The 21,790-nt window shown below is 42.4% G+C and overlaps 1 protein-coding gene across 7 annotated transcripts in view; it reads left to right on the top strand.

Annotated features, from left to right (window-relative positions):
• MAP7 (microtubule associated protein 7) overlaps positions 1 to 21,790 on the top strand; it is a 171,618-nt gene that overhangs the window by 12,911 nt on the left and 136,917 nt on the right. Inside the window, exon 1 of one of the 7 annotated variants that reach the window (XM_047734730.1) lies at positions 10,227 to 10,920. The exons of 3 other annotated variants lie outside the window; for them this stretch is intronic. In XM_047734730.1, the coding sequence (XP_047590686.1) occupies positions 10,788 to 10,920 (133 nt within the window). In that variant the 5' untranslated portion in view covers positions 10,227 to 10,787. Of the gene's footprint in view, positions 1 to 10,226; positions 10,921 to 21,790 lie in introns of those variants that run through there. 3 more of the 7 variants (XM_047734725.1, XM_047734731.1, XM_047734727.1) reach the window with 3 other exon arrangements.

Genomic DNA, 21,790 nt, shown 5'->3' with positions numbered 1-21,790 from the left:
GTCTTTGGAACAAGTCTTTATTTTTGTTTTTTTAAACATATCAGTGGTTTTAGTGCCTTTAACAATGGGTGTGTGGCCACTTTGCCCAATAATAAAAAGGCAAAATGGTCCATTTGTGGTGTTTTAGGAAGTTTGCCAAAAAGTTCCTTTTGTCATTATAATCATTCCTCAGTTGCCTGTCTAAAATTAAGAAGAGTTTCAGGTTGAGCATCTGACTCAGTTTCAGCTCAGGTCATGATGGAGCCCTAAGTTGTGTTGGGCTCCACGATCATCAGGGAGGCTGGTTGAAGAGTCTCTCCTTCTTGCCCCTCTCCCAAACTTATTCAAATACACACACTTTCTCTCTCAAAATAAATAAATCTTAAAATTCACAGAAGTTTTAAGGCAGGAGCTTGGAAAGGGATATGAAAGGTAAAGGGGATTTGGAAATGAGGTTTGGGGCACTCCAAGTGTGTTTCTCAACCTGTTCGTCCTTCTGAGCTATTGTTTGTTTCTGTGTCTTTCTGTGTTGTGACCACTAAAATCTCAGTGGCTCTAGATCAGACAAGACTAAAAGGGGATGATATTTCTCAAAAAATGTACTGGGTCGCTAGTAGTATCTATTTCTTGGAAATTAATGCTTCCTATCTTTTTAAAAGCAATTACTGATGCATTAGGAATCTTTTTTGTTTAGCAGTTCCAAATTTGAAAAGTGTCTGGCTTGCTTTTAATTCTAAATATACTTGTCTCTTATCTGTATAATTTAGCTAAAGGCTTTCAGTGTTGTGGTTGGTTGCTGACAATTACACTGGATATGCTTATCTTTTTCAGTGTGGACCTTAGCTGAGTGAAAACGACCAAACCTCAAACTTACCCACCATGATTATATAATTTGCCCTTCTGTTAGGCGCTTCCTTCCCCTTGTTGATTTCAGAACTATGCCTCAGAATTGTATATCATTTTTTTCCTTTGTCAGAGTTGGTTCTATTTAATGAATAACTGTAAAGTTTAGTACCTCAAACCTTCATACACACTTTATGTTCTCATGAGAAACATGTATTATTCAGTGCCCTCCCTGTCCACATATTTATATATGTTTCTTCTGATTGAGACAGTGGGGTTACTTGATGACAATAGGGAGTAATTTTTTTAACTTGCATATCTGCACTTTCCATTTCATTTAATGTTGAGGTAACCAGTTGTTATAATGATTAAAAGGATTTATTTGATAATGCTTTGATGCTGACCTGCACTGGATTCTCAAGGAGAGATCATTAGTGAAAGGTAAGAGGATTTAATAGTTCTACTCTGAGATTGGCTGAGCCCAATTGTATGAATACAATACAATTAAGAGAGCATTGCAATATTGGAAATGACTTGAGTAAATAGTGTCCAGCCTCTACAGTGAAAATTATGATCCCTGACACATAGACCTTTGACTTTTGAGTGGTATGCTTTCATCTACAGCATGTTGATTTCAGTGTGGGAATGCAGTGTCTTAATCTCTGTGAGGTCTCTGACCATGATGGCTGATTTTAGCTATCAATTTAGCAAGTCTACAGCACCCGGTTATTTGGTCAGACACTAGTCTAAATATTGCCGCGATGATATCTTATAGATGTGATTAACATTTACAGTCACTTGACTTTAAGAAGATCACCCTCAATAATATAGGGGGCCTGATCCAATCCATTGAAGGCCTTCAGAGCAAAAACCGAGGTTTCCCAGAGAAGAGGAAATTCTGCCTAAGTTTCCAGGCTGCTGGCCTGCCTGCCTTACAAATTTTGGACTTGCCAGCTTCTACGATCACAGCTGCCATTATTCCTTAAAATAAGTCTTTTTTTTTTTTTAAATATGTCTCTTTGTATGACTTATGTCATACATACATACATAGTTTCTCCAGAGAACTAGTAGTATGTAGTATCAATAGTAGTCCAGTAGTATTTTGGGTTCTGTATCTTTGAAGAAGAAGCCTGACCGGACATACTGACCCTCAGAAAGAAAATCGGGAGTTTTCCCCCAGGATTATGTAACACATTTCAATTACTTTTTAAGAGAAACTTTTAAATTAACTTTTAAGGTAAAAACAGGATATTAAACCTCTTAAAATATCTAAATTGATGTCAGTTTTAATTTCGGTAAGGCATTTTAGGATAAAGAATTGGAAAGAGTAGCAAAGCCACAAAAGATGGGATTGGGGGCAAGTCTCAAGAAGTTCTGTAATGAATGTTGAATCCCTTGCTCTGGGCTGGGTCAGTTCTTCATTGACCTGAAGACTTAAGACAATCCTCTCCTTAAAATGCTCATAAAGTAATAAACTGAATTGCTTTACTCTTCTTCAATACTGCTCTTCTCTCACGAACGTTTAGATCTCTCTGAAGTTACAGAGCCGTAGTGTTCCATTCAAAGTAAATGGTGTCATTGAGGGAAAACTCGTTTATCTTCTTCATTTTTAGCCCCATCTTCCCTAGAATTTCTCATCTTGTAGATTTCCATGAAGTTGCCCGCGGGGGAGAGTGCGGGAAGTCTGGGAGCTGCAGGTGTAGCAATCCTGAGCACCTGCCTGTGGTAAGGGAACACTGAGGGAAGTTTCCATTGTTGGTGTGTTTTAGCTTTACATCTAAAACCTCTGGGGGGCATCAGCTGAACAAGTAAAACAATACAACTGTAGAGCTGCCTGCAAAAAACAGAGCTCTGTGAAGTGTAAATAAGGGCGGGGCGGTGGGGTGGCTTCTGAAGCTCTCTCAGGCTTTTTCTTTCTGCCAGAGTGTTTCTCCCTGGGCATCTAACTGCCCTTAGGTTCTCATCCTGTTGTGGATTCAATTGTGGGATCAGAAGAGACTCTGTAAATACATAAGAATCCAACCTGGACACAAAGTGTTCATTCAGCACCGTCATCCCAGGTCCGTGTTTGTGCATGGCCATCTTCAGTGACAGAAGGCACAGCTTGTTACCTTCTGGTAGCTTCCAGTCACCCGGCCTCATTCTGCCTTCCAGCACTACACTAAAAGTAGAAATGCCTCCACATGTTAACCTTTAATACAGTTACCTTGCTTCTCCAGATCTTGCCCTGTTTTCTCCAGAGGAAAATGTACCTTCTTTCCAATGATCTCCTGTATTATAACCTAGAATTTTGACAGGTCCTAGGCTGCTCTCTTTCGAGTGTGTTCTAATTTATCCCCCTATTGAAATACCTAGTTCAGGCAATGTGATCTGAGGACCCCCAAGCAGAGAAGGCTCTTCCGCTTACTCAGCGAGCTGGACATCTGCTGATACCACCTGTGATACTGTTAAAACTTTCACTGCCTCATCACGCCGATCGTATGTCGAGAGCTCGCTGTCCACGCACCCTCCTTCTGTGCAGCTCCTGAAGCTTGGCTGGGTTGTCTTCTGTGCCTGTGCAGCTGGACTTAAAAAGAGGGGTTCTTATTTATCGTTACTAAGTCTTTTTTAGCGATAGCCCATTATTTTGATTTGTTGATGATTTTGGCCCTGAGTCTAGCCATCTCTCTGTTTTACCTACAGATATAAAACCCTCGTTCTCCTCTAAATCTTTAATAAAACACCACCTTTCCTTCCCGTTGCCCACTTGTCCACACTCATCTGGGCTTTGGCAGCAACTCGGTGTCCATGCTCATCCCCCTGAAATAAGTCTTCCACGCTGCTAGGGCCTGCCTGTTTGAAAAACAAACACAAGTGAGTGCTCATTTTCCTTTTTTGGCCTTCTATCCCCACAGTCACCGCGTGAGACACTTTTCTCCACCTGGGCAGAGAACTTAGGGAACTGGTTTTTCGTAAGTCTCACTCCTCCTTTTCAACCCATCCTCCACCAGACTGGCCGGTCTGGATCAAACATTTCATTATCAACACTCCTGAATGCCCCCTCCCCTGCCTCTGTTATGTGGGAGAACCTTGTATGATTTGCCTACTGCCTCCCCTCTGATGTCATTGCCCAAACCACCCCCCCCCCTTGCACCTTTGACATGATTTCTGCCTCCTAAAGCAAGACAGGGGGCCACAGTTCCTCAGTTTCCTTACCTTTCTAGTGGTGTGGCTCAAAAAAATAAAACTAAATCTGTAACTGCTCACAGACCAATGATAGGTCAGGTAACGGAGATACACAGGCCTGGCTCTCTGTCTGATTCTTCTGTTGAACCCAGCAATTGATTTCTTTGCCTCCTTTTGAATCTGTAAAATTGGATTTATAACCTCCCAAGGGTGTCACTATTAGAGGAGAGGATGTGTGCCCATCCTAACTCGTGCCCAGGAATTCAGCAGTTCATGCAGTGTACATTAGGTATCAGCAGTGGGAATAATGAACGTTAGAACAGCCTGAGGACATTCTAACCTAGGTTCCTGGGTTCCAAGTTTAATGTGGCATTTTATAATATTAGCGACTTAGCTAGTGATCCCTAATGTTTAGGAAGGAGTTTTAAAGCTTGGTATCCATACCTTATGTTCAGATAAGTGAATCCTCAGGGTTTAAAATTTTTTTGCAGTGGGGCAGACATGGGAAAATGGGCTCTGCTGGCACCACAAAGTGCTCACCACACAGCAGAGATTTATGGAAATGTTATAAAAGGCACGGCAGGGACCTTGGACTTCTTGGTTGCTGGCATGCCACTGCTAGAGTAGTATTTACTGTTTTTCTTAGTGCCTGTTAACAAAAGGTGGTAAAATAAAGATCAAAGCGAACCTGCCTTTTTATTTTCCTTTCAAAGGGTCAGTCCTTCTTTTGCTGTACTTCTTTGTCCAGCAGCTCATTGGAAGCTCTGTATAATGCTGCAAGATGGCGGGACATTATGCCTTTATTGTCAAAACTGCCATGAGGAAGCGTCCTCATTCTAGGAAACTCTAAGGGAGCCCTCTAACTTCGAGAAGACCATGGCAGAGAACCAGCTGGCACCCTTTGTTCTCAGGGGCTGTTTGATTCCACAGTCAACCTGTGCTGGCTTTGTGTTTTCAAACCCTATGAAGGTTTTCTTTTCTTTTAAATATTGCATTAAAATGCAGATTTCCAAAACTGCTACTAGAAGTAAATTGCAGCTTACCTTGGTGGCGGGAGCAGGGGTTAATGCATTAAATATTTAAAAGATTACTGAAGTCCAGTAGTTTTGAGGAATTAATCAGCTCCTGTGTGTTAATCATAATGTAGAAATAAGACCTTTTAGCACTTCTGGGCCCTGCTGAAAAGTAACTAACTTATATGTGTATAAAACTGTAATTTTTTTTTTAAAGATTTTATTTATTTATTTGACAGAGAGATCACAAGTAGATGGAGAGGCAGAGAGAGAGAGAGAGAGAGAGGGAAGCAGGCTCCCTGCTGAGCAGAGAGCCCGATGCGGGACTCGATCCCAGGACCCTGAGATCATGATCTGAGCCGAAGGCAGCGGCTTAACCCACTGAGCCACCCAGGCGCCCCTATAAAACTGTAATTTACCAGCGACTGTCCATTCAAATCCAGCAGTAGTGATTTCTGTTTTCAGCTACAGTCCTTGATGAGTACCAGTCAGGCTCTTTTCCATTTCAGGGATGTTTTTGTAAAGCTCCCTAGGCTTTTAGAAGGGAGAGTCTAGGTATGCTTCTCACTGCTTAAACAGATTGCTCTTTGCAGGAGGATAGTCTTAGATTCATTCATGGACTGTATGCTATTTTCTAGTCTTACGGTCATAAAGACAGACATACAATAAAGCAGCCTGTGTTTAGTCTCCTAGAACGTTGTGACAGGAAGGTCCAATCAGGAGATGACTTCCCCTACCAAGCAGTTAGTTTGACTGTTTCCTATTCACCTGCCTCATAGCTGGAGACAGGCCAGAGGGGCCCGGCAGCCAGGGTAAGAAGGACAGACACAAATTCATTGTGTACTAAGGGAGTGGGGCTGGGGGTGGGAATTGGTGGGGACAGCAGTTGCTCAACAGCCTAGTGACCTGTTTCATTAATAATGGATGAGTGGTATCATTTCCACTTACAGTTGTCACTATATTTAATGATTACATTGGGAACATTTTTCTCTCTATAAAGTGAGTTTAGTTTAAAAATCTACCTTTTCTCACTAGGTAATATCTCATTTCTTACAACTTTGTACCAAGCCTCCATTAAAAATCATTAAAATAATAATTATTTTATTATTAAAAATAATAATTATAACAATTAAAACCATTGCAAAACCTCACTGACTCTTGGAAGTCTACATACGCCAGTTCCCATGGGGACTGTACCCGCAAGTGATGTTCAAGGCCACATCCAATTGAAAGCACTTATTAGTTCTGAGGAAGAGCTCAGGAATTCAGAATAGGATTCCTTTTACTTTAAGGCTTTGTCATCCCCTTTCCACATCTGCTTTAGTTTGGAGTCTGAGTATGAAAGGGAGAAGACTGGAAGCCCATGCTTCTGCAGGGGTTCAGCCCCAGTGTTCCTGAAATTAAATAAGAGTTAAACACCTATATCCATTTAAAGACGGGGTTTGAGCATTTAAGAAACTAATCTCAAATGTATTTATGTCTTAAATGTGTACTTCATGGATAGGAAAAAAAAAAGCCTCCTTTATTATGATTATTTGATCTTGGGGCTGTTTGCTTCTCTGTGACTGGTCACAGCTGTGACTGGGACACAGCTAGTCACTGTTGCAGTCAGGATTTACAAGGCAGCTGGACAAAAGCATCTTAGCCTCAGAGCAGATGGGCCATGGTTTAATCCTGACTCAGTGACTTAACTAGCTGGGGGACTTTAACCTCTGTGAGCCTCTGTTTCCTGACCTGTCAGGTGATGACTCCTCTCCCCCATGCTGTTATGACTAACACAGGTGACCTATCTAACGCACCTCGCACAGCATCTGACAAAGTTGGAGATGTTCCTAGATAATGGAATTCTTGACCCCATGCCTGCCCATGGGCTGTAGGACGGTGGTGACTTTTGGCCTCCTTTGATTAGGCTTTCATTTCCCTGTAGATGGTTTAAGCATAATTTTCAAAACAGCCATTTTGGTGACTTCCACATTTTGATACTAATCAAAATTCTCCGTGAAACTTCTTATGCTAGAGCGTGAAGAATGCCATCTTTGTCATTTGAGGGGATAGTCCACTGCAGTTAACAGGAGAACTAGTGATTGCCTAGTGAGGTGGGCTCAGTTTCGGTCCTCTGTGTCCCAGAGGGGCTGTCCTGTGATCTCCGGTTCCACAGACCTCAAGGGGGGGACTCCTTTTTGATATCTTACCCAGACAAGGTAAAGGCTATGAAGCCTTTGCTTTGCTGAAAAGCTTTAAAGCCATCCAGGCCATCCTTGAAAGTAAAGGAATGTACATCTTCTGCAGAAGTCATTTGAATTTCAGCTTTCCTTTTGCTTTTTCAAAGCCACTCTTAGAAAGGTGTTTCGTTGTCCTCCTAAGATATTTCATAAAATGTTAATCCTCTCAATGTTTTATGTGGACGATGAAGGAAGAGATCCCCTTTTCCTTAGCTTTATCTCTTTCTTTACTTTTGTTAAATTTCATGGAGATGGTCAGAAGCTATTAGCTTTATTTGGGTAAGGAACATTTTTGAATGAAATTTGTCATTTGAAACGTAGCTTTTTACTTTTTCTGCCAAAAGGTAGTTTCAGCCATGTGTGTGTGTATGTTGCCATTGTAAGTACTAACCTGATTCTCTGGAAGGTAAAAGAAACAACTAGATTTGAAAAGATTTCCATAAATACGTGTATGGTAATATTGGACTATGTTTCTTGATCACCTGATTAAAGAAATAAGAAATAATAAATCATCTTCAATTCAGAAATAGAATTACCAAATAAAATTACTGAGTAGAATTATGGAACTATATGGTATCCACCATTTATTTCTTGAACAATAGGATCTTGCATGTTCTAAGCATGGTTCCTCCTTTCCTTCCTTCACATCTTGCCACCTCTGTAGAGGCTGGAGAGAGGGATCTAGGATTCTAAACTGTGTAGGCCAAATGTTCATCATAAGCAGAAGCACTGAACTATGGAGAAGGAGATCTAAATGTTCACTCTTGCTGCCAGCTAAGATTTGACCTGGGCAAGGAATTTTACCTCTCGGGCCTCGGTTTTCCTTGCATGAAAAATGCTGATGTAGATGCTTTCTCAGACCCGCTCAGTTCTTCAGCCCCATTCACTTTTATATCAAATACCGATCACATAGGTGACTATGATTTTAAGTAAACTTAATATCTGAAATTTTCAGCATTTCCCCAATCTATACATCTAATGCCTGTTAACCTTAATTAAATCTCCTCAGTCTTTGAGGGAAAGATTTCTATCGTTTTGATGTTTTTATTTCCCCAGAGTACATTTGCTCAGTACATTTGCTAGTATGTCTCCTGCAGTGGCCTGGGCAATATTAGTAGATTAAAAAAATAGAACTGTTCTTTGATAAAGTTGATAGTTGAACTGGAAACACCTTAAATATGAAGCAAAAATGGGCTACTTAGAACAGATTATAAAAAGTAAAAACAGGGAGGTATCTGGCTGGCTCAGTTGGAAGAGTATGTGACTCTTGATCCTGGGATTGTGAGTTCGAGCCCCATGTTGGGAATAGAGATTATTTTTTTTTTTAAATGATTCCTTGGGGATATGGACATTGGGGAGGGTATGTGCTATGATGAGTGCTATGAAATGTGTAAACCTGGCGATTCGCAGACCTGTACCCCTGGGGATAAAAATATATGTTTATAAAGCTGTAAAAAAAAAAAAAAAAGAAAAAGAAAAAAGAAAGGATGAATACCCAAGTTTTGTAGCAACATGGACGGGACTGGAAGAGATTATGCTGAGTGAAATAAGTCAAGCAGAGAGAGTCAATTATCATATGGTTTCACTTATTTGTGGAGCATAACAAATAGCATGGAGGACAAGGGGAGATGGAGAGGAGAAGGGAGTTGAGGGAAATTGGAAGGGGAGGTGAACCATGAGAGACTATGGACTGAAAAACGATCTGAGAATTTTGAAGGGGTGGGGGGTGGGAGGTTGGGGGCACCAGGTGGTGGGTATTGTAGAGGGCACGGATTGCATGGAGCACTGGGTGTGGAGCAAAAATAATGAATACTGTTATGCTGAAAAAAATAAAAAATTAAAAAAAAAAGATGAGTGAAAATAGAAAAAAAAAATGATTCTTATACATATCACCTGCCTTTGCTTTTTATAAGGACTTCTTCTTGCTACCACTAAGCTCATTTAATCCTTTCCCCAATCCTGGAAGGTAAATGATCACCTCAATTTTACAGCAAAAATTAAGGCACCAAGAAAAGTTAAGTGAATTGTCAACAGTTACTCTTCCATTCAAAGGATTTAGACAGTGTACTGTTCATAGAATCCTCAGGGTCCTCTCATGGGTGAGTAGATTAAGTATTGAGAGGAGAAGTAGGAGAGTGGTCTGGAGTGGGAAGATGACTTTGGACTTTTTAAGCAGACTTGATTTTGATTAAGAAGCAAAACCAACAAAAATTAGTTTCTTAATTTGGCAGTTGGCATTTGTCAGTGTCACTATAAATTGAAATTTTCCCCCCCACATACAGCATACATTTCAGGCAGCCTAGAAGTGGAGAGTCTGGAGAGTCTTAAGTGAGAAAGCTCATTTCAGGAGAAAACAATATCACATGATTGTATGCTTCGGAGAAAACAATCCGAAAAAGAACTAAAAGTGGGTCAAGTGTTGAGGATTGCTCCGCTGGGCGCGGAGTGACTGGCCCAGGGCCGGTGGAATTGCAGGGGGAGTAGCCTGGATGTGGTGGGGCGGATTGTTTTTCCTTGATGGACTGTAGTTTCCTTTCGACTGGGCTCGCACTCGGGGTATTCCAGACTGCCGGTTCTGGGAGAAGAGGCCGGGTTCTCCCCCTGCCTGCCCTCCCTGGAACGTCTCAGGTGCAGGGCCGTGCCATCCTCCTGCCTGGTGGTTCCCTGCGACTCTGGGGTCGCAGGGACGCCTGCAGGGCTGAGCTGTGTGACTGAGTGCGGAGTGAGCCGTGCGGGTCCAGCGAGGCCTTCCTTCCTTCATCCAGGGACTTGCAAACATTGTCCCAATTGAAAACCCGGCCCCTCAACAAAGAAGAAGTCTTCTTGCCTCGAGTCCCTGGCCCTGTCCCGGCGGGTGCACTGTCCTGCCGCGGGTGCGGGCAGAGCTGGGCGGGAGCAGAGAGGAGAGGAAGAAGGAGCCTCGCAGCGTCCTGGCCGCCTCCCTCCCTGGGCTCCTGCCCGCTATGGTGAGTTCCCGACCGGAGCCGGCGGCTGCCGGCGGTGCCGGACGCTCGTAGAGCCGCTCCCACTCCTGGATCCGGACAGGTCAGGGTTGTCAGGGCAACTGTGCACAGCGGCATCTCGCCGCTTCCCCTCTGTGCCGTGTGCGGAACAGCTTACGGTGCCGCGGCGGGGGACAAGCCTGGGGACAGGTGCCGCGTCGGGGGAGAGCCGGGATCTGACTGCACAGGTTAGGCAGCGGACGGAGGCAGCTGACCCTGCGTGCCTTTCCTGGGGCTTTTCCGGAAGGAGAGTGCGCGTGCGTGTGTGGGGAGCGCGTGTGCAAGCAGCGGGCTCCAGCCAGCCACAGGCCAGGGGGAGTAAGTGGGAGGGGGCGCAGAGGGGAGGTGGGGGGGCTGCTGCTAGGTGAGGGGAACTGTAGGGCCTCAGTTGCCAAGTGGCTGGTAGTATCTGTCAGCTGTTTGCACACTGTTTACCCATAGGGGATCTATTACAAGTGCTCAAATGAACCGGCCGCTTAGAAACTAGCAGCTTCCTGGGAGCTGCAATTACATAAGCATATATTTTTAATATAATAATAATTAAAAGAACTAGTAGCCGCGGTATGCCTGGATCTGCTACAGCTATCCGACAAGAGAGACTGAAGAAGACCAGTGCAAGGCCAATTCCCCTTGGTTTATTCACCATTAACGAGGAAGAGGAACAGCAAAAGAATGGAAATTCCAGAAGACCAAAAGGTATGCATTAGCTCTACCCTTTGGTTGGAACCAGCCCCTATTTCCCACATCCTCTGTGGCACATTGACAAACTGTGTGCACGCGGTGTGGAGTGCTTGTGACCCCCTAGCAGTTTGCCGGTGGTATTTACATATTCTGTAGAACTGTGGGTGCGTGAAATGGGGAACAGATTTTGCAGATTTGGTAGCTTTCAGATCAGCTGCCTTTCTGACCCTCACTGCTTTCTTGGCTTAGAGACCTTTAATTTTCTCATGCTCACTTGAACAGTTACCGATGACACTGTCCTAGCAATAGGAATAGGAGTTGTCCAGGTTTAAATGAACACCTCCCCACCTTACTTAGGTGCATTGGTGATTTCTGTTTAATAAGGACAGTTTCTCCTCCGAAGGGTATGAGTTAAAGTGACCGAAGAGTGCAACCTTTCCAAGGGCAGAGGGTCAAGACATTCCTTCCTTCCTTTTCTATTCCGAAATACTGAGAGCTTGAAGGAGGAGATAAACACTGAGTGCACCATAGAGGACAAAGCTAGGGAACGGGGAGGGGGGGACCATGAGGCTTTCTAACTTGTGATGGTAACTGCTACTGAACATCTCCTGGAGGCTGGCTTGTGCTGGGTGTGGAAAGGAGAGGTCTGGTTCTTGTGCATTTCTTTCATCATGATGACATGGAGCAGCAGCTTTGACTGGCTTCTCAAATCCCTGGGTACTCCATCTTTTAGCATTGTCTCATAGCCACCCCTCCTCCCCAGGGCTGTAATTTTCGGGATGGCAACATCATGCCTTTAGAAGAAGGGCTTTAAGGCTTGCATTTTAAGTTTTTTCTTGCAACTCCCTTCCCCAAAATATATAAGCTATTCATTGCTTAAGCTGATAGAGTACCAGTTTTGTTGTTTCCATGTGGGGATTAAATTTTAGCTTGCATTCCAACTGTTTTGTCACGGAGATACCAAATTTTCCTCTGTGTGGTACAGAGCAGTAGCATGGCAAAGTAGCAGGCAAATATTTAAACACTGATAGAATAAGTGTTTGAATAGAATCCAGTGTCTGAAAATGACTGGTTTTCTTTTTCCTGGTTCTTGAGTGAATCTTCATTTGCTTTTCTCAAATATAATTGCAACTGTCTACTCTAAATCCAGAAGTATATTTTACTTTACTTTTAAAATACCATATACAGAGAATTTCTAATAACTGGGATCTAAGTAGCATAGTTGACTTTAATTTCACTATCAGACATAGCTTCTGTCTTAGAACCAGATGACTTCAGGAATTTACAGAAGCCACAGATGGAAGCTGATGTAGATGACTGGTTTGTTTCTGTTTTTGTTTTTGTTTTTTGCCCAGGAGTTAGACAATTGAACCAGGGTGTGCTCTTGATGAAAACCCAATACTTGGGGCGCCTGGGTGGCTCAGTGGGTTAAAGCCTCTGCCTTCGGCTCAGGTCATGATCCCAGGGTCCTGGGATCGAGCCCCACATCGATCGGGCTCTCTGCTCAGCAGGGAGCCTGCTTCCCTCTCTCTCTCTGCCTGCTTCTCTGCCTACTTGTGATCTCTCTCTCTGTCAAATAAATAAATAAAAAATCTTTAAAAAAAAAAAGAAAACCCAATACTTTAAATTGTTAGTAGCAGACCATTTGGCCTCTTAGGAAGTGGTAATGTTCTAAATTAATGTGGATCTGTTGAATTGTGCCCACTGTGTATTTTTGGAAATGTTCTTCATTTGCAGCACTTTTCCCTTAGGCATCTTAGAGCAGTAATTTAGGATAGCTATCTGTTTTGTTCCGAGTAGTTTTCTTGAATTCCTCTCTTTCTCCTGTGTTTCGTATGTTTGTTTTCATTTGCCTTTAGTATTTTATTTAAAGGAGGAAGGGAAGGGGAAGTAGGTGCTTCTAAAAATCTGTTTTTGGCAATTCATGCAACTTTTTGGATAAGAGAGACTTAAGAAGGTTCTGATCCCCTCCCATTTTTCTTTTTCTGCTTTTCCCTATATTAAGGGGAAAGAGAAGGAATAGAGAAGGAGGAAGATCTTTTGTTGATAAGGATGTCCAGACTTTCTGTATATCCCCAAATGTCTGTAATTTATGGACACATCTAATAAAATAAACAGCCCTGGAAGTATCAGTGGTTCTTGACGAATAAGACTATTGGCTTGGTTCTGAATTTCTCATCAGGTCTGTCTGAGCAATAGGAATGTCCACTTGCAAATCTAACTTTGTCAGTAGAACAGTGATGGAAATATTCTATGTATCCCCTGTCCGATATGATAACCACTAGCCACATGTAGCTGGGAGCACTTGAAATATAGCTATTATAACTAAGAAACTGATTTTTAAATTTTCATTGATTTTTTTAGTTAAAGAGCCACACATGGCAAGTGGTTACCTTCTTAGACAACATAGTTCTAGTCTTATCTCTGTAGACTATCTCTATAGAGATATCTCTTAGACTATCTCTATAGCTCTCTCTATAGAGCTGTGATCTGAATTTTTGTTCTCTCTGGTTGTTCAACCTTACGTGCTTCCTGGTGCCAGATATGGTCAGGTCCTGAAATGAATGTGGAGCGTAGTAAACTGGCTTTATAGACAATTTCAGTTGTCCTTTTCCACATAAATGTTATTGCCTGCTCCGAATATTATACTTGCTACTCCCTGGTTGCCGACATCATCCTCTGCAACATTTAATGGACTTTTATTTTTTAAATTATTTCCAAAGCATCATGGCAAGATGACATACAGGTTATCTTTTATGCGCTATTATTAAGATAAGCAATCAGAAACTTTTGTTTTCTTTTTTGCCTGCTCTGTGGTCTAATCAGCCAACTGTGTGCAACCTGGTTTTCATGCTTAGTATCTTTATTCTGTCACTACCAGGCATAAAGAAGTTTGCTATCTGAATTCAGGAGGTAAATGCTCCTATTCAGGATTACCCTGGGTTAATGACAGGTTGCATCTTTCCAGATACTCTACTCTTGGGTAGCCATCATAATGAACTCTGTAGGAATGAACATAATGATTACTGTCCGGACTCCCTGCGGTGGCTTCAAAATTGCCTTGATCGGGTGAGACAGTAGTTCGGTTAGCTGGTAGACTCGATCAGTTCTTGAAGGTGAAATTTCTCCCTTGTAATCCGTAGAGATGCAAATGTTTTACATGCCTTGCTCTTATCGACGAATAACATTTAGACAGTAATTGGGGGTGAGCCAGGCTTCTGCTCTTATACCTCTAGAACCCAGGTCTCGGTGTAATGTTGATTTGTGGACTGGTGCAGGAAAGCTTATTTAGGTACTGCAGTGACTCAGTGTCCTTGCTTCGGTTTTAAGGCAAACCTGCCTTATGGTGAGTTTTACTGAGCACAGTGTAATTAATAAGTAAAAACACCTTTTCTCCCTAAACCAACATTTGTTAAATGCTCAGTCTGTACAGATTCCTTTGCTGGGACATTGTGGAGGTGGTACAAAGGTAATTGACATGGTTTCTGCTCTCAGAGTGTCTACCTGTCTAGTGAAGGAGACCACTATGTACCAATAATGCAAGAATATAAACTGACATCGGGGGAAGGGCTGAGGGTATTAGGAAAGTATCTATGCCTATGTGCCCTTCTCTAGACAGTAAGCTTCTCAAGGGCCAAGACTACTCTTCTGAATATGAAATTGTAGAGTGGATGGAACATTATTGAATGGAGATAAACTCAACATTTAAAAATAATTTGCATAGGCTCTGAAAGTCTTACTAACATAAGAATACTAAGAAATGTTGATCATATTAGGATTGTCCTTCCAAGGCAACAATTTTAATGTTTGGGTGTATCTGATAGGTTAATTCTATGGCTTTTTACCACATTGCCTTTACCTAAGAGTGTATCAGGGATTCTGCCCTGTTTTGTTGTGTTCCATTATACTATTTATCATTTTCTTTGGTGGAAAAATGAAGGCATATTCTACAAGGTAGTATTAACTGACCAGTTTGTTAGTATCAAGGTTAATGCCTCCTGCTCATTTTGTTAGCAAATTGCAGATTAGATTGTAAAGAATTTTTCTCCTTGAAATCAGGACACAGTAGTTCTGGGAAGCTGTCTTCTCCTTTTCCCTGTTCCCCGCCCCCTGCCTTTTTGTTAGAATGGGTTTTTCTGGAGCCTGCAGTAATTTCTTCTTCTTCTTCTTTTTTTTTTTTTTTTTTTGGCTTATGCACTCTAAAGGTAGAATTTCTGCCAGTGAAGGTTTCCAAATGAAATATGATCTACCATTTACCATTTGTATTCCTATTGGATTAGTGATGATCTAGCAATTATAATGTCCTCTTTATAAGTCCTGAGTCTTTTTTTTTTCCCCCAAAAGGAGTGTTAACATCAAGAAGTGTGAATGCCATTCTAGAATCATTCTCTTTTTCTTGTTTCTTTTCCTCTTTTGTTCTGTAAGACTTGGACTTTTGTCTGTTCCCAGTGTCTTTATTTGTGCCATTTCAGGACTAGGCAAAAACTTTTAGCAAAAATTCTACAGCTAGTGAGGCAAAGGTATAGTTGAGAATAGCAATAGTATCAAAGATCCCTATTATAAGGAGGAAATCTTAAAGTCAAATTGATTGCCATAAATTTTATTTGCTCAAGAAACCCAAAATGTGATGTTTTATTCAAAGCCTTTATATAAAAATAACAACAGGGGATGTCGAGAACAAGGACCACAACATCTGATGTATGGCTTACACTCATTGGATTCTCTGTGAACACCTGTTGAGTGAGTGGAACTATTTCCCAGGCATCCCGTGTTACAGTAGAAATTACCGTAGGTATTGCTATACAAGGGGAACGTGATTTAATCTCCACATAACCAAAATTTTTTTTGTGGTGAGGACTATATGCATGGGAATTTGCTTGCTCTATAAAACTAAAAGGGTTAAAAATTATGTGTGTGTTTCAAGAGACATAATCAGTAGAGCTAAAATAGCTGACTGCTCTAACCTTAGGAACCAAACACATGTATTTGCTGAAAATCTCTCAGCTGATAAATCTTACATATTATTTATTAGAAGGTGAGATTGAGTATCCTTTTCCACTAACATCAACATATCTCAAGGGGCAACTTTAAATTCAGTTCGTTTTTACTAAAAAATTAGCAGATCATTTGGAGGCACATTAACCGTGTTTTGAGCAGGAACTAATACCTTCACATCAACAAAGGAAATTTCATTGAGAGAATTCGTCTTAATTCTCAGTTCTTAGCATTTGGAAGAACCCATTTATGTTGGGCCCTCTATGCATTAAGTTTATGTTCTAGATTTGTTAACTTCCAAAGGCAACTCATACCTCATTATACCTCAGATCTGGATACAAAGACCCAAAGAGTACCACAGGTGGACATAAGACATTGTGTTTGAAGTGTTTACTTCAAAGGGTACTGATGAATATTTTTGCTGACTATAAAATGCAAGTTCCATTTTCTTCTGTTTTTTTTTTTTAAGATTTTATTTATTTATTTGACAGAGATTACAGGTAGATAGAGAGGCAGGCAGAGAGAGAGGAAGGGAAGCAGGCTCCCTACTGAGCAGAGAGCCCGATGCGGGGCTCGATCCCAGGACCCTAGGATCACGCCCTGAGCCGAAGGCAGAGGCTTAACCCACTGAGCCACCCGCAAGTTCCATTTTCTTAGGCTTTCTTCCCAATAATGATTATTTGAGAATTTTAATAGATTCTGTCCAGATTCCAGAGAATTTACCATTCTGGGTCCAGTGTGGAGTGTGAAATGAGAATAGAGCTTAGGCATATTGACCAAAGAAAATTATGTTCACAGTTTCAGGCCTAATAAAGTAGTAGCAAGATCATCTGTGGATTCAGCAGAACCAGTCATCCTAAAACCATCATTGAGAATAACATTATAAAGGTTGGTGTGGTGTGGTGCCTCCTCATAGGGTAACTTACAAGGTCAAGCATCAAGTGTATTTGTTGAGGAGTGATTTGGGAGTCCAGGTGGAAGGTTGGAATCTCTGTGGACCCCTTTTAAAACCCCTCTGAAACAATGTAGCACAAAAATCTAAGTACAAATGCAAAGTCAAGATTGTGGTTATTGCCTCTGAGCCCCTGTAGAGAACTATAGACATTCAGAACCTGCTCCTGTCAGCGCTCTTGGTCTATATGGCAGGGAAAGTTTAACCAGATGGACTATTAGTGGCTACATCCAAGTTTGCCAAGATTATTAGAAATTCAGTGTAACTGTGGGGTGAGAGAAGACTGTGTGATGTGATAGAAAAGTTGCCACATGTGAAAGTAAGCAAGTTACAGTTCTTAACCTTTCCAAGCTTCAGGCTCTGAGCTGTAAAATGAAATTAATCATACCATGCTCACAGGTGGAGGTGAGGATTAGAGATGTGATAAGCATTTAGTATACTCTCTGGAAAATATTTGGGGCTCATTAAATGATATTTATAAAAGGTGGGACATTTGACTACAAATGGCAAATTTTCTGATAACTCCGACAAACATACTCTTTGTCTGTTCCAGTACATGTCTGTTCCAGTACATGTCTGTTACAGAAAGTTTCCCTAGTCTAATCTCCTGCCTATTCCCTTAACTAGCTTGTGAGTGAACATTTCCAGGAGGGCTGCCACTTTTCTGAGGCCTTTTTAGTCTCTTGTCCACAATAGGTATATGTGACTGGCTCCCTGTCCTGTGTTTATTTGTGTGGATCAGATGTTAGATGTCAGGTAGATTACTCATTGCGGTACCCTGTAATTATGCCGTGTTAAGGGAAGGAAATAAATTACCATTATTTCAGATCACCTCACTTGTTATTTAAAATACGATTAAGGGAGTGTACCTTTTATTCCTTGGGGTTAATGGAAAAACTTCTGGCCTGCCTTAATCAGGGAAAAATAGCCATGATCCTCTGCCTTCTTGGAAACCAATCAAAAGGAATTTTTTTCTCAAAATTTCTACTTCTGGAGTTTTTTGTTTTGTTTTTACCTCTTCTCGCGGACACGAATGGAAATGTCCTAGGCTTGTGCCAGGGACTTCGGTTATAGGCACTTACATTTGGGGCTACTGGCTTTCTATGGGCCGTTTTTCTTCTCATGCTGTTTTCAGCACCAAGATTTCTTGTTCTAAATTTGGTCAGTTTCTGTCTTGTCTCTCAATACTTTTAGTTCTCTCTAGTGGTCTTGTTTCTCTCACCAGTCAGTCAGCAGTAAGTGCTGTGAACATTTGATGCAGGCAGCATATTGGATGTACCATACTTCTGTTACTAAATGTATGTGTTAGCAGGTCATTGTATACTGAGGTGGAGCTCTTCCCTCTATCTGGTGTGCGCTGTGGCTGGTTCTCCTCCCTCTGCTGTGCTATATCTGGTCACCATCTACTTCTTCAGTTTAAATGTCCTTTCCTCAAGAGTGTCCCTAGATCAGGCTGGACCCCATGTTCTAGGCTTTCCAGGGATCATGTACTTGTCCTTTGTTATTCCAGCCAAATTTTAGATTGTATTTGCTGAGTACTGTTAAAAAAATCTCTCCAACTCGACTGAACTCTGACAGGGCAGTGAGTGTGACCTTTAGATTCACCCTGTTTCACTACACAGGGCCTCATGTGTAGTTGAGGCTTCCTAAATACTTATTATACAATGACTAACGAGAGATGACACCCCGACACCGTCAGCCAGGGAAAACGAGGAAGCACAGCCAGCGAGGCTATCTGTCCAAGCCTTGGAACATTCCAGGGTCCCGGACTACATTCTGAATCCGTCAAAGGCCTCGAGATACCAGATCAGTCATTGCCCTGCCAGGCGATAGGACAGTGACTTTTGTGTTACAGACCTTTGCCCTCCAGCCCTCATGCAGACAGGACTTGTAGTGAGTTTTCTGTTCAGAGTATGCAGACTCCACAGTGACCGACTTGGACCACATTCCAGTGCCAGAGCATTCTAGAAGCAGCTTCTACCGTCATCTTTCCTTGAACTACTGGAGCTCATTATTAAGTGTCCATTTAAGCTTGTGGTATGTTACTCATTACAGCCATGATTGAAGTATTACAAGTATTTACCTCCCTTTGAACAACTGAAATTCACTATTATGACAATAAGGTAGAAGTTCTAAGTTGGGGCAGATTACATAAGAAACGAATCCTTGATGACTTACTCCCTCAGAGTGACAGGTAGCGTCTCCCACTGCCGCCGCCTCCTCTGTGGGTCAGGAAAGACCTGCTGCGAGCAGCTGTCCAGTGCTTTCCTGGCCTTGTTCCCTCTGAACCCCCACCCAGCCCAGCCACGCTCAGAATTTTCCTTTCCTGTCTCTCTTTTATACTACCATCTCTGCATCAGTCTTTTTCTTTTTTCCCCAAGGCCCAGAAAAACAGGTTCTTCGTAGGAAGACAGTTCCCAGCACCGACCTTTCCATCAGCTCTATGTAAAGATGCAAAGTGGCAACCTCAGTGTTAGGATTCCAGACCTTAGCACTCTGGGTTTTTACCCTGGGCTGACTTTTGGGATGATCATATTTTCTTTTTGTGAGTCTCCTACCTCTGATTCTTCTGCACCACTGCAGTAGTAAATCCTTTCCCTAGTCTTTACACAGGGCTCAGTTTGCTCTAGCTCCCCCTTACCCATCTAGTGGTTCAGAGTTTTATTATATTCACGTTAGCCTGAGTCCTGAATGGAACTCCAAACTGACCACTTGGGTCAACACTTCAATCATCAATCAGCTTGACATTTTATCACAGTCTAAGTGACTTTGAAATCCTCTCCACTGCCACAAGTTGCAGTGACCTTGACATTTACTCTGATGCTACGTGACCTTCACTTTGACTCCATTTAGGTAGTGCAGATCTGTGTTGGGCCTCACTAGCACTCCATCTTCGATCCCATGAACTTGGAAATTCCCCTGGGCACCCACAGACTTCGGATTCAGCAAACACTGATTTTTTTGTGTCTATACCATGAGACAACATGCTAAATCTCACCAACTGTGTGAGCTCAATCTCCTGCCTACACCATGGACTCACCTCCTCCAAACCCTTCATCCTCTGCATGACCCTTATGCTCCTGAACCCTCTGTTCTCACAGTTATTAGTATCCTTCCAGCTCACTTGTCCTCTTTTTTCAAGCCTGGAACTCATGGGTAAACCTTCTCAACAGTGCACTTGGATCAACACCTGGTCCTTTGCAGGCTCGGAGTATCCCCACATAGCCTCTTCTTTCTTCCTTACAGCTGCCTAGTGTTGCTGCCAGCGTGCTTGGGTCTGTTCCTTCCTTCCTTCCCTCCTTCCCTCCTTCCCTCCTTTCTTTCTTTCTTTCTTTCTTTCTTTCAGATTTTATTTATTTATTTGAGAGAGAACGAGACAAAGTGCACAAGCAGGGGGAGCAGCAGAGAGAGAGGGAGAAGCGGGCTCCCCACTGAGCAGGGAGCCTTACATGATGTGGAACTTGATCCCAGGACGCCAGGATCATGACCTGAGCTGAAGGCAGACGCTTCGCCGACTGAGCCTCTCAGGCGCCCCATCCATTTCACTCTCTTGCTCTCTCCCCAGCTGATGAGCCCTTCTGCTGATGGCCGGTTGTGTGAGTCAAACACACGGCAGGCGACATTCACCATGAGTTTCATCCCCTCCACCTCACTCTTGACAGCTGACTTTTCTGCCACTCTCCTGTGAACATGAGGATGTATTAAATTAGCACTATTCTCACTAAAACACTACAATGCAAGAGAGGAATGAGGAACTTCTGTTTTCATTTGATGTGAAGAAGGAAGAAAGTAACATTTAAAAGGTCTATTGGCCACCGACACCGGATTTTAACTAAAGCCTGAGTGTCGGGGGTTGACTGTGGTTATGTGGCCAGTGACATGCTTTTTGGTGAAACATCATAGATGAAAGCAAAGCAAATGGAATGCTCCAAGCCCCATCTGAGAATTTGCTGTGGATCATTACCCTACTGATGCTTCTTGAGGGGGGTCTATACAATTACTGATCTGTGTTATTCAGGAGAACAGGGTTAAAGAGGGAGTCCACACTACTTCAGGTGACGTGTTTAAAAAGCACAACTTCCATTCAGGAGTTTTGGTGTTTGTTGAATTCCTTTCTTCTGACAGTACTGTCACAGTCCTTCAAGTGGAGGCCTACTTCATCATTCCCAGTGTCCTATATTTGACTCCCCCACCCCGCCCCAAGATTAATGACTTTTTATTTTTATTTTTTTATTTATTTTAGGATTAATGACTTTTTAATGACTCTCGGTAACAGCAAATTTTTTGACTAAATATGTAGCTATTTATGTTGTCCTCTAGCCTATTTTATCTTAAAACTTGACTGTAACATTTTAGTGTGAAAGTCAAACAGAGGAAAACAGAAAAAAGAAAACCATCCTGGGTGCGACGGGTGGTTCATCCCGGATGAGCTCAGCATGACCTGCTTCCTCCCCGTGGCCCTGAGATGTCAGGTTCACGCTTCTAAGACGACGATGGAAGGACAGCAGGCATCGCTGAATGAGGTGTCAGCGGGCACAGTGGACCCTAGGGTGGCAGAATGTGTCGGTACCAAAATTCAGAATATACTGGATCTCTCAATTAACAGACTGAGAAAAATAAGTTTCCTTTTCTGGATGCTGATGAAGACCTCCTTCTCAGTATCACAGGGATGCTTCAGGACCTCTAATGACGTGACCAGTCTTTGACGGTGTCCCTGGGGGGGACCAGATTTTCTGGCTGGGGAGACAAGGCAGGTTTGAATGTCATAGAAGTATCTCTGAAATTTAGTATATGTGCTGCCGAAGCGAGCACAGTATCTCTGAAATTTAAAATTGGGGGCTGTATGTGAAAGTAGATGTTGAATCGAGGTTGTTCCCATCTGCACAGGGCTGTGGTCTCTTGGAGACAATATGTTCAGGGATTAATAACTTGGAACTA

Source organism: Lutra lutra, chromosome 6, assembly GCF_902655055.1.
Source record: "Lutra lutra chromosome 6, mLutLut1.2, whole genome shotgun sequence".
Classification (NCBI taxonomy): domain Eukaryota; kingdom Metazoa; phylum Chordata; class Mammalia; order Carnivora; family Mustelidae; genus Lutra; species Lutra lutra.
The sequence above is the reverse complement of the archived record's forward strand: the minus strand, read 5'-3'. Positions and strand labels throughout refer to the sequence as shown.